The sequence below is a fragment of the Thunnus thynnus genome, chromosome 11 (genome assembly GCF_963924715.1).
Source record: "Thunnus thynnus chromosome 11, fThuThy2.1, whole genome shotgun sequence".
Taxonomy (NCBI): Eukaryota; Metazoa; Chordata; class Actinopteri; order Scombriformes; family Scombridae; genus Thunnus; species Thunnus thynnus.
This window is the reverse complement of record NC_089527.1, coordinates 19,178,770-19,192,400: the sequence shown is the minus strand read 5'-3', so window position 1 is coordinate 19,192,400 and position 13,631 is coordinate 19,178,770. Positions and strand designations below refer to the sequence as shown.

The 13,631-nt window shown below is 37.6% G+C and overlaps 2 protein-coding genes across 2 annotated transcripts in view; both read right to left on the bottom strand.

The window, feature by feature from the left end:
• The window catches only part of hoxd3a (homeobox D3a), a 69,322-nt gene that overhangs the window by 39,361 nt on the left and 16,330 nt on the right, over positions 1–13,631 (bottom strand). The window lies entirely within an intron of this gene.
• Positions 2,876–4,194, bottom strand: hoxd12a (homeobox D12a). Its single transcript, XM_067604594.1, has 2 exons — positions 3,675–4,194; positions 2,876–3,114 (listed from the first exon to the last, which is right to left on the bottom strand). The coding sequence occupies exons 1-2, from the start codon at positions 4,192–4,194 to the stop codon at positions 2,876–2,878; spliced, it is 759 nt and encodes a 252-aa protein (XP_067460695.1).

Genomic DNA, 13,631 nt, shown 5'->3' with positions numbered 1-13,631 from the left:
TTCACCACATCCATCTGAGAACCTATTTCAAAACGTTCATATTGGTAACTATTTTAATTTCTATATCGTCACAAAGTAGTAACTTTGTGCTAATATTGTGAGAAGTAGCAATGCACATGCTACTAACTTGACCTTAACTTTGTTTTGGCGCCCCCACTTTCTTAAGGAGCCTGAGCTATATGACGCTGTCTGGCAGCGTTTGGCAGTAAAGCAATAAAGCAACAAATACTGAGAGAAAACGTTGCGTGCGGAGCAAAGACTATTCTGTACGGCGACACCGAGTTTTCTTAGCAATAATAAGTCATAGTAGGTGAAGCACGTTGTGTGTGGGAGGGATTCTGCGCTGAGAAAAACCAGACAAAACTCGAGGTGGAGCACGAGGCCCGCAGGAGGGAAGGTGGACTTTGAATAAAATAATGTCATGGAAATACAGCAAGACTGCTTCGATATAAAGACAAATATCTTCAGCAGCTCTACAGAAGAAAAGAGCAGAGTTCTGTGACATTCAGTGATGGAGGAAGAGTCTCGTAACGTTTCGTTTCAAATGACTAGCTTTAAAATGTCACTATGACTTTCATGAAGCTATAATATGACTGCTGTGATAGAAAAATAAAGCTTGCGGTGATGACGTGATGATGATGTAATGGGGGTGACCATTATAGGGAAAATCTCTTGTAATGTTTAATGAGTATTGGTCTGTTGGTGGTTGTATTCAACAGTTAAGCGAGGAAAAACTTCTTTACCTCTTCTGCCTTCAGAACCAAGATGACTATTTGTGACCTGCAGGCTTAAAACTTCATCAATTCTCAACAAAAATGTAGAAACAACACTGTTTTGTTGGCGCATGTGATTATAGCACGTGCGCCAACAAAATCTCTTCTCATACGCACAGACAAACCTGTTTTGGCGCATAAATTGCGCATGTGATGTAACAGTGGAATTAAAAAGCCGCATATATGGCTTCTGAATTACGACAGATCCGTTTTGTTACACAGCCACACTAACCTCTAACTGACATTGGATGTATTGGCTGCGGGTGAGAGCTGCTGCTGTGTTATGTATTTTTTGTCAGCAGGAATTACGCGTCTGCGCGCAGGAAACCCACATAAATAGATACACTACAGAACATATGACCAACAGTGGAGCGAATATGGTGAAAATAATTGTAAAACATAATCCAAAGTCCCATTTTACAGCATTTGGTTTATAGAATTTATAATTGAAAGTGACGTTCATGAAATAATGCTGCTAAAGGAGTCGGTGAGTTTGTTAACCGGGCTGTGAAAATGTTTAAATTCGCTCTTTTTGGAGCAGATGAAAGTTAAGAAGGGTATTTGCTGGAAGAATGTGTAGTTGAATGCAGACTATAAAGCGTTTGCGTTCCGATTTAAGGGGGGATTGTACCTCAAAAAGATGTTAGGCCTATTAAAATGCCTGCGTATAAAGGCAACAACGACATTTCATCCATGTTTAAGTTTGGGGCTATTAAATGAGGAATGTTCGCCATAAAACCGTCGAGGTTTCTTAAGGAAATTTCTCGCCACTTGTATTAAACAAAGCCAGTGCAACGTGGTGAGAAGTGGTGTATATGAACATTGTTCCTTTTCACATATTTCAAAAGATGAAAATCATATTGCTCAACTGTGATGAGCGATTGACTAGAAGAGCATGAAAAAAACGATATAAAGATGAAGTCACATAGGTTGGATACAGTTTTGTCATTCAACATCCTGCTTAAAAATATGAAATCAAGCACAATAACTTGGTTACAGGTCATTTAAAAATCATCTTTATTTTTATAAATATGAATCTGCATGTTGCGTCCACTTTACAAAATCTCTCGTTCTTGCGTAAAAACGTGGCTGTTCTGATGCGTATTCTTATCCTTTACCAATAATGCAGCACACTTCCTGGAATTATTTTTTAAATTAATCCAATTAAAATATACTTTCATTTAAAAGTGAAATATAGTTTCATTAATTATGTATTTATAAAGACCGGATTCACAAAGCAAGAGTGACTCCGGTGCAAACATTGTACAATCATTTGTTTGTATAGCAACACAAAACCAGGTCTGACAATAAAATCCACACTTAAATTACAACAGTTATAATGCCTTTGAACCAACACCATTATCATGTTTCACATCCACAAACTCGCTTGTTTTGCACGCGTCTCAAATAAACACTTTGTTGCACAATGCGGCGCAAAAAATCTTTTCCTCGAACTTGAATGTGGACGCGGCCAGATAGAGTAAAAGCAATGCAACTTTACTTGTTTATGCAGATTTACAATACAATGGGGGGAAATCAGGCATTCAGCTGAATAATAGCAATTAGGAAATAGGCATGCAATTGTATATAATTTGCAATATTGACTTTTCTTAACGTTTAATCTGCTTGTAAACATGAACTTGAGCGCAGACTGTTTGCTTTCACGTTAGGCCCACACTACATGCGCAGGCCATCATACAAAAAAACAAAAAAACAAAACACATATAATTATAGTCATGTTTAAATAAGTCTGTTTGTGTTGGATGAGAAAGAAATAATCTTATAGGTTTATTAATATCGCGGCTGTGCCCACCAGGAGCCAGGGCCTACTATTGCGCATTTGGAGAATCTCAAAGTCATTCACCTGAATCTTGACTGCATATTTGTATTACCTCTAATATTACCATTGAACTTGTTGTGACTGGGTAAAACTGCAGTGAAACTACTGTGACAGGAATATAAACATTTTACACATATTTATAAATACAAGTCCATGCCACAAACCGAAATGGCATGTGATGCGCTGCAGCATTTCACAGCACAACACAATATTCTGTCCTGCTATTGATTCTCTGCTGGTCATGATCAAGGGCGAGAAGTCATTAATAAGCGGCGAACGTTTGTTCGCGCATCAGCAGTCGTTTCTTCTTCATCCTGCGGTTTTGAAACCATATTTTCACTTGTTGGTCGCTCAGATCCAGTCTGTCTGATAACTCCTTCCGTTTCTGTCTGTTGATGAATTCATTCATCATAAATTCATTCTCAAGTTCAGCCAGCTGTAGCTTCGAGTAAGGCTTTCTCTTCTTTCTGGTTCTCACTTGTGATGTGCACCATGGCGCACCTGGAGGGAGCAGAGGTAGAAAATACGCGTTATACTTTAAATTAGTAATAGAACATATAAAATAACTGCTCCCGAGGACACGGCTGCAAATGTTGCTCACATCTGACAAAATTATGGTTTAATAAGGGGTTGCCTACTGTACATGTAGCAATGAAATAGAGCCAATATTACCATGAACCACACAGTGGCCTCTGTAAGTCTATTATGAGTCTATTCAAGTAGCTAATACTGATGCCACATGAGATATAAACAGACTATAAAATCAGTCATTAGACGACACCACAGACAAACTTACAGGGTCTCTATATAAGACAATATTCGCCAATAAAAATTGATCAGCGTCTTATAGCCAATTAATGTCATATGAGGTCACAACACAGGTTCGATAATGAACAGGAACTATCCTGAAGCACAGATCAAATCCCTACTGGTGTCATAGTGGTTTTGTAATTGATAATAGAATATAAACAACAGAATTGCTGTTGGAAATAGTGAAAATAACATAATTCTATAAAAAGGTACTTGACCTTCAGCAAAGGTGGTCCTGGAGCATGTGTTACTTGCTGATGGGTGAACTGGATTCTGCTGTTTGGGGCCGTTCACATTTAGTCGACGTGCTGAATCCGGACCGAGTTGGGCCACAGAACCGTGTGACCGGCTGTCCAGGTCTGAATAGCCGCAGTCGGTGGCGGCTCCGTGCTCCCCTGCGTAAACTTCATCTTGTCTACCAGACTCTTCTGTTTTGAGGTTTGCGTCCTGGAAGCATCGAGCGGAATCCTCCAAATGCGCCTTGACGTGGCTGCTGGAGGAGTTAATAGACACCGAGTTGGAAAGAAACGGCGGACAGTAGCCTCCAAAGGCGCGGCTCTGTGGTGGTGCGGTTGGTCCAGACGTGCACGAACTTGAGGAAGTCCACGGGAGCGTGCACACCTCTCTCCTATTGTAAGGGATCTGATGAAGCCCGGGTATATGGGCTCCATTACCCCGCAAGTTGGAGAAATACAGCGACTCAGGGGGAGCAAAATTCAACAGAGAACCAACATAGCCGGGATTTAAAGGATTCCGTTCACACATTTCCATGGAGCTTTCCTCAAACGCTTCTTGCAACCCTTTTAGCAACTCCTGAAGAATAAAGGGTAGGTAATTGTTGATTTGTCAATACCACGTCACGTGATATGCAAACTATGCTGTTCCGCCCCACCCTTGCTCCCAATAGCCACTGCAAAGCAAAATACCCCATGATGAAATATGAAGGTATGAAGTTAAATTCTAACCATCATTATTTATATTAGTCGGGAGCTGTTATTTGAAAGCACGTGTACATGAGTTTTATTTTGGGACCAGTGCCCTGTGACATGAAGAGTAAGAAAGTAACTCTGTAGACTGACCCACATAAAACAATGACAAATACAGGGCCTTAAATGCACCACAGGAGACCAGAGACCGTGCACGCCCGCATTCATATTCATGAAAATTCTTCCAGTGCACAATTATTTAAAATTGTAAAGAATATATGATTTGGGGAAATTGTTTTCTAGTAGTGATAGAAAAGAAAGTCTATCAAAGTATAGTAAGTATGTAGACGATAGATAGATAGATAGATAGATAGATAGATAGATAGATAGATAGATAGATAGATAGATAGATCTCAACAGTAATGTATAACATTATCATATTATAAGCCTCATACAGAGAACATATATCACAGGGCCATTGGGCTGTACATCAGCTACAGTACATAGTAGCCCTGGAGGTGCTTTTCTTGTGGTCACCCGCTTACATACAATGTAGTCTTTATATTCTGTAAATAGGCTACTGTCGGCCTCAAAGCTACATTATAGACTGAATACAACACATGAGACATATCCGTTTTCATAAAATTCACATCAGCTTTCGGAGAAAACAAACGCATCGACCAAAAATGAGTCAGTTTCCCCCCCGAGCTGCCGTGATACTGCTTTGCAATGAACTTCAGCTTAGCTCGCTTAAAACTATGAATCAGTTTGAAAAGATTGTTTTCATATATACTACTTACACCCTTCTATAGACCCAGTTTTCTCGTATTTGAAAAGCAATATCCAAAACTAAACTTAATCTACTGGAGCATTTTCGCTTCATGGTTAAGTTCATTTTTATAGAGAATAGCCTATTTTCCGCAGTGAAGACACAGCCGTCATCTCTCTATAAAAGCTTGTGCATTGCAGCCCTTCTGTACAACTACAATCGTGAATCTCTAGTCACACATTAGCGCAAAGAAAAGAAAACTCATCCCGCAAAATGATGATATTGTTAAAATGTAAGAACGTGTTCAGTTTTAATTTTAAAAATCAAAAACTCCTTTGCACAAATTAAGAAGCCCAAGTGCGTTTTCACTAGCGCTGTTTGTATTGTATTATATATATTTTTATATCTATAGTAATGAAATACGATAGCTTTTACCCATTATTTATATATAGGCCTACAACATATTTCTGATCAACGGTATAACTGACTTTACTATAATATTCCCCTTTACTGGCCTACACACATGAAACCTAACTAGACCAATATTAGGCCTACTGAGGGCTTGTCTGCATAGTGTGTGTGTGTGTCTGTGTGGGAGTGTTTTTGTGTCTGTGAGTGTGTCTGTGTGTGTGTGTGTGTGCGTGTATGTGTGTTGGGGTGGGGAGTTCAAAAATACACTGACACTGCAGACTTGGAGCAGCAGTTTTTTTTTTTTCAGAGAGTGTAATGCATCTTGAAGTATTTAGTAGGACAATGCATTTAGTTTGTACTGATCAGAGCTTCACTGTAACTTCCACACACACACACACACACTTTACCACGACACAGAGACAAAGAGACAGTAAAGTAATTGTGTAAGTAACTCAAATCCTCACAGATAGTCACCTTATAACTAAATCTTCAGGCTTATTTCGTGTATCTACTGTGTACCTCTGGGGGAAAGGTATGTGCAGAAAAACCATCAGTCTAAAGAGAATACAAAGATAAGTTAAAACGCTTAAAAACAAAACGCTTCAGTATGTATAATTTCAGTTGTTGCGACTGTAATCCAACAGATGGCAGTACCAGTTCATATATAGCCTTATATTTTTTGCCATGCTGTCCTTTCTGTTATTACTCAGTAGCCTAATTCAGCGATTGGCCATCATCAGTAACGTCAGTCATCCTGCAGTATGTAGGCTTCATGCTCACCAAAAATCAAAATCTATTTGTGGCTTAATGACGAAACATAAGATGATGTACTATAACATCCGCAGGCGAGGGAAGACAAGTGTGGAAATTACATAAACACGAAGGCTATTTCAGTGATTCCAGGGACTTTTAAAAGAAGAAATCAAACATGCAAAACGGATGAATAAACACGTGTAACACGTGTAACTTATTCTGCCAGTAAATGTACGTCTGGCACGTTTTTTGAATTGATAACGGTTAGAAATGAAAAGGAAAGGCTACAGAAGGTAAAAGGCTCAATCACAGCTCTAAAAGTCTATTTATCTCTATCCAAAAGTCTATCTATCTCTATCTAAAAGTCTATCTATATCATATCGAAATTTAAAACAAAAACAACTGCGTTACACATTTGGCATACATTATCTCTACAGTGAAAGCTCATATAGCTTTTTTAATAATTTGGTTCGGTTATAGGACAGTTTTGTTTGAAAAAGCTTACTTATCTGGGATTTTTTTCATGTTATTTGAGAGTTTATATAGGCCAGATGTATTTAAATATTCCAAGACATAAAAACACGTCTAAACGTCATGCGGCTGATTAACCAAGAAAGAAATCAAAAACAAAAATAAAAATAAGCAGTATGAATTAAATGAGAAAAAAAAGCAAGTATGGGGTATTTTTGTTTATCACATCAGAAAAAAACATGTGAACAGACTAATCCCAACTAAAAGAGAGGAAACATCAATATAATCAGTAATATCTGTGTAGATACATGTGTCGTTTTAAGCCGCTCATGTTTTTATCAGTTTCGTAATGTTTCATCACAGTTTGTGCAGAGCTCCTAACGGCGAAATGGACATTTATTCACACAAATGCGCTTCTCTAAAGAGAGAAAAAAAATAATAATCTCTTAATAAACTTAAAAAACAGAGGTGAATCTTTGACATGCAGGTTTAAAGATTTTCTTAGTAAAGTAACAGACATAAACAGGCTCCCACGATTAGAAAATGAGGAGAAGTTTAAGTGTTGAGTTTTAGTGTCATTTACTGCTCTTCGTCTTGCAGGTTTAGGGTGGCAGGAGCCAAATTGAGGAGCTCCTGTCTGGATGTTTTCAGGCCCTTTGAAGGAAGCTATCCGCCGTCTAGTCGTTGGTAATAAACTTGCTGCTTCCCTCGTTCAAGTTCTCTGCGGTGTTGCCTTGAAACGTCCAAGTGTTGAAATATCCACATTGTTCTGACTCAGTGGAAGTCAAACTGGGTTTATAGTTTCATTCTGTTTAAAAATAATTCACAGAGGATGTAGGCTCTAATCAAATGTCCATTTATCTCATGTAAAATAAAGACGGACAGTTTACAACATAGAAAATACTCTCATAGTTGCTGCATGGGGAAAAGTTTAATGATTTTCTGTGTCCTAATTATGTCCATTTGGCGCTAAGTGAACATCTGAAACTCCTCTATGTCTTTAGACCCATTCAAAAGTAATAGACAACAGCCTGCAGGCCTTTACAAGGTTTTACAGACTAAGCTGACAAATCGTCTTATTACGGTTCATGTTTGGATCGCTTTTTACAGACTATACTTGACAGTAACGTGCTTTTGTAAAACTGAAACTTTGCTGAGGAATCTTACAAATCTGACAAACGACGGCATCGAAGAGGAATCATACAAATAGAAATCAGGTGGAGAAATTCAATTTACCTTTAAACCTTTGACGGATTTGCTTGACGTATGAATTAAATCCCCCAAAAGGTTAGTACAGTTTCCAATAAGTTTTGTCAGTTTTCAAAAGATCCGGCTGAAAGTAGAGTGTGTGGAGCCAACAGATCACATAGGGGGAAAAAAAATATTCTACTGTAGAGGATCCTCCGCGTCTGTAGTTTATCCAATGGAAAGAAAAATTTCCATAAAATAGTCCAAAACTTGTAGTCTACAAACACAGGCCTGTTCTGTGATAACATTTACATCTTTGGAAAGTCTACACAGTACACAAGTCTTCAGTTTAAGACAGAAGTCTGCAGAAACGTGGTCTGAGGGGTTATGGCCAAGGTCATGTTTAAAAGAGGAGCAACAATGCAAGGGTAAGATCTGAGTCAGATGTTACCCTTGAATGTTGCTCCTTTTTGTCGGATAATCTGAAGACACAAAAACTTCTGACAATACACAAACTTCTGCGCAGCTACCAAAGAATGAGAAATGAACAAATCATGAACTAACTAATAATTAATTAATCGCTAACAATCCGCTTCAGAATAAACCTGAACAGAGCAGCTAATATATAATACAGCAAGTAATGAGTTGAGAATAGACTTCGAAATATGTTGAACAGTCTATGCTAATGTTTAGCTCCTACAGAGGCCTTTATGTACATCGACATATTGACCAGTTTATGATGAATAGTTCCTGATTAATTCTGCTGCTGAAATGGCACAAAACGTATCACTACACATTATCATTTACACATTTATTGAGATGCAAAGTTTAAACTATTCTCTTTAGTTTCTATGTTTGAGCCTCCTTCAGTAAAGTCGTACATCTACTGGCCTATTCGTTACTTCGTAGTCATCTCACAATTAGAAGCATCTTCACACCAAAGTGACAAGTAGCTGTTGAGATTTTACTGTGAATATTGATAATTAGTTATTTAACGACGAATCGGAGAAAGCAGGAAAAAAAAGGCCCAACGATATTTTGTCAGTTAAAGTAAAGGATAAAGTCGAGTAGCGCCAAAGAAACATGACTGATAATTGTTGAAATTTAGAGAACTTAAATTACTCGAAAACATTTTATTTTGAGTAAGACACTGTCGCATTTTACTTATAATAATAGCAGCATCTTGCTATTTAAAGCATAACGATATTCAGTCAATGTGTCGTGTTTCTAATGTTTCTTTAACTCATTAGTCGCGAGACGATGTGGAAAAAAATGCAATTTATTTTATCATTGACGATGCTGGTCAAGTGGAAATATATTGTATTCATTCCAGTCGTGAAAAATGAAAATGTTGCATCTACAACCACCTACCATGTCACTTATAGCCCTGCAGCAAACTGTTCATTTAAGATGGTTGTGAGTTTTACTCAGTTGTTACAATAATTTGATGCAACTCTGCCTCATGGTTTAAGAATGTGATTTTTAAACACTGTAGGTTAAAGCAGTGGTTAGGTTTGGTCCCTTTTCTGATTTTTTTGGTTTTTTCTTTCTTTCTTTTTCTGGGAAGAAGGGGGGAGGGGGGTGTTGTTTGCATTCACAAGAAATTACCACTAGATGGCCCTCTCACTTAAGGAAAGAAGTCAGCAGACAAGCAAAGGCCTAGTTGTCTTCGCAGTGCACTACCGAGAAACTGACATGATGCAATAACTGGTCAACAGCAAGAGCGTCTATCACTTTACAGTTTAATGAGACATTTCAGCTCTGTTTGAGTTAATATCTTGCTCAGGTATGTAATATGCAAAAAAAATGAAGCAACTTATCTATTACACAGACTTCAAGACTCAAGAGATTTTATTAGTCACATATGCACACAGCCAGTGAAATGTTGCGTCAAACTCTCAGGCAGTAACCATTACAAGTACAAGAAATTAAAGGCTTAAAAGCTAAAGTTTATAAAATCTACACCTATCGAAGAGCCAACAATAAAACAATAAAAAGTAAAAAAAAAAAACTATTGATAAACAGCAAAAAGTGTAAAGATGGTTGTGAGTGAACAGTAGATGAGTTGACAACAGACTCGGGTGAAGGAAAATATATGTCAACATGTCTTATTGATGTAGTAACCTGCTCCAGTTAGTTCCGCCCTGCCCTGATGTTCTTTTAAAGAAAAGATTTGATTTGAAAGATTGTCATTATGCATAATTTGAAAACCAAATTATTATAAAAATCGAATCAGTTTCTCAGGGTTAACAAGCTCTCGATGTAGTAGTATTGTTAGTCTTTCTTTTAACCGGCAAATCGCTTTTCCTTTCATCGGAAATGATCAGATTCTCAAACTGCTTTTTTCCTGGATGGAAATTTGATGATGGAAACTAAAATGTTTCAGATGATTTGCTCTCATTTCAGCAAACTGTCAAGACACATAAATCCACATTCCTCAGTGGCTAAGAGCAGAGGACAGTACTATGCAGCTTGCAATGTGACTGAAGGATCATTAAACAGAGCAGTGCCAAGAAAAGAAAAGAAAAATGTGTCAAATGAATGCAAAACCTATAATTATTCTGCCACAAAAGCATATAATATATGAACAACTGCCTTATTATTAGATACACATGTTAACTTAGATGCTGTTTTTCCAGTGAATCAGAAAACAAATAGCTTTGACACTTGAGCAGTAATAGTTACTCATGATGTTGCTTAAGTGCCTGACTTTCTCAGTAAATGCTACTTAATATCCTTTTGACTAGTAGTTTATTGAAGACAGCGGTTTGGAGTGTAATGTTAGCAAATAGACACTTTTTACAGTAAAAAAGATTCAGTATTGCACCCTTGACTCCAGTGATACACAACTTTAGCAGAATTTATCTGAAAATTATAATCACAAAAAGGAAGCAAACACCAAATAGTTATTTCACAAGAGTTTAGACCCATTCAGAAAAAACAAGTATATACTGGAAACAGGCCACCAAAACTCCCTGAGTCAAATGGATCAAAGCTACTGTAGAGAGAATCAGTAAAGGCTCACAACTTTCACCTGAATTCAATGATCAGGCAACTTCATAGAGAGATAAGTCCAAAATATCTTAAGTGCAATGGCTTTTATAAGTTTGCAATCCATTAAAGTTCCCCTCCAATCAACATTTTGTTTTGCTTATTGCTTCGTCGCTTGTGTTGTTTGAGCTTCACTGTGCAGAATGATATACAGTATGTGCAGTTTGACACTAGAAAGCTGTTTTCACATTTATCTGCTGAAGAGGGAAAGTTTCTCAGTGCTCATTGAAAATCTGAGTTTTAAGACATGCACGTACCAGTATAGTAAAGTAGGAGAAATCAAGGTCCAGTAGTTAAACTTTTCAAATTAATATGCATAGTCTATATTTTTTATGAGGGAGAAGGAGTAGATGTAATTTTAAGAATTTTTAATAAAGCAATTGAACATTCAATTGTAGAAAATTCCAAGCAGAGAATTTTATATATACTAAAAAATGGAGGGAAGATTTAAAACAACATATCCTGTCCTCCTATGCATTTTGTTTTGAATGCCAACGTATGTAAGGACTAAGTTGTAATGTCATTTGGCTCTATCACAGTGTGATTTGGACATTTAAAAACTGGTAAATAAAGTACCAGAAGTTCAGTCGATACAACCTGTTGCAAGATGTGCACTTGAAATGACAAACAGAAAGGCATCTTACATTTCACTACATATATTTAAAGTGATAAGTCCAGTAAACCCTTAACAGGATGCTTGAAATGTGCTCTTATGTAAGGAAAACTGCTCTCTCAGCTAACTTTACTCATCCAACCCACTTATTAACACATACCTTCACAGCTTCATCACATAAATTGACTGAATTATTAAGGAAAAATCAAGGGGTAGTATTACAGGATGAGTACAGAGTGCAAAAAAACATGTTATTATGCTTAACTGTACAGATGCTGTACAGATGATTTCTTGTGTTTTGAGCAGTGACAGAGACCAGATCCCTCCAGTTTTTCTGTTGTGGCTCCAGGTGCTTTGTCATCAGGGTATATTGTGGCATTATATACTTTTATTCCTCACTGCCTGCTGCATGTGTTAATTGTAAAGGCATGCTCATATATTGCTTTGCCAAAATAAACGTCTGTTGGTTGTTTAGAGGAGGGTGGAGCTATCCCTCAGATACTTTTATCAGTCTCCTCCCACAACTGTGATGTATTTCTGCACCTCACTCAAGCAAGTTTAAAATCTCTGCTTGTTGATTTACATATGAAGTTGCTGCCACATTCAGAAACATTGGTTGGATGTAGTAAACAGAATATAATGCACAGAAACATGGTTATTTAATTCCTTTTTACTTTTCTCTCCTCAAACTGCCTCAAGTTTACTTCCCTGCAACTGAGAACTTTTCATCTGGGTCAAGTCACCCCTGACTAGTGCACGTGCTAATTTAATACGGCTGCACATACCAAATTCAAAACTTCAGCTTCATACAAGGTTACCGCCCCGCAATTGTATGTTGCCTGAGCTCAGCAGGAGAACTTACAGTGGACACTGCAGTCTCACCACCACTGCTCCATCCCACCTTGATCTGTGTTCATCCCAGCTCACAATAATATTATTAACCCTTTAACTACCTTGATCTTATATTGCTATATACCATCCACTTTAATGTGTTACTTCTCTCAGAAGGTGTGCTTTAAATGTATTATTGTCCTTCTACACATTTTACAAATGGTTTTGTACACATGATTGAGTTGTAGTAGACTTACAAGCCAAGTGGTGTATTTCTTTGTTGTTGTCCTTCTTAAATGTAAATATATTGTAGAGTCATGGAAATGAAGGGTTTGAGTTTAAGTAATTCTGAATTTGGGTCAAATTTTTTTGTTTACTCAACTAAAATTTATGCCGATGAGCTTAGTGTGCAGTATTTCAACATTCCTATCCATTGGTGTCTTTTCAAACTCGTTACACTTTCAATGAATTAGGTCTAAAAATATCCAGCACTTTAAAAAGTAGTTGTTTTGCTGACTGCAATAAATTTAAGAGAGCCGGGTTGGTAGGGGTCCTAAGTGCAAGGGAAACCCCTCAGAGAGGTAAAGCCCTTATGTCAAGTGGCCCTATTCACCCTTGTATACAACAAGTGCCAGCCACCATGGCTGAAGCCAATAAAGTGCTTTAAGTTGCAGTTCCTCTAATGGCCACTAGATGCTGAATCAAAAACAAAACTGACTGTACTGAGGTGGCGGAGGAAAGTACCCAACTTCTCACCATACAGTCAATCCCACATCTTCTTATGTGCCTCTAATGGAAAACATTTTGACATGTCACAGTAAGAAAAGTCCAGGTGTAAATAATAAAAAGTAACGGCTGAATTCCTTGTAGCGGCTTCAGTTTCAGGGTCATGTTATTGTGCATGCTGGGACACTTGAATAGAACAGAAACATTGTTAATGTTATTAGTAACATCTGTGCTTTTTATCTTTATTTTAACAAATCAAACTGTCTTCTGTGAAAAAAGGCTCATTGATGACTTTGAAAGCCATAATATTAAAGGCCCTGCACAGCCATGATAAACCCACACAGGTGATTTTAATTATGTTGTCTGATTATGCTTCTTCTCAAGACTGTGTGAGTGTGCACAGACTGATTTGTTGCACTTGTGAAGGTGGGACAACTTACACCTTCCGCATCCTCACAGGTAGATAGAC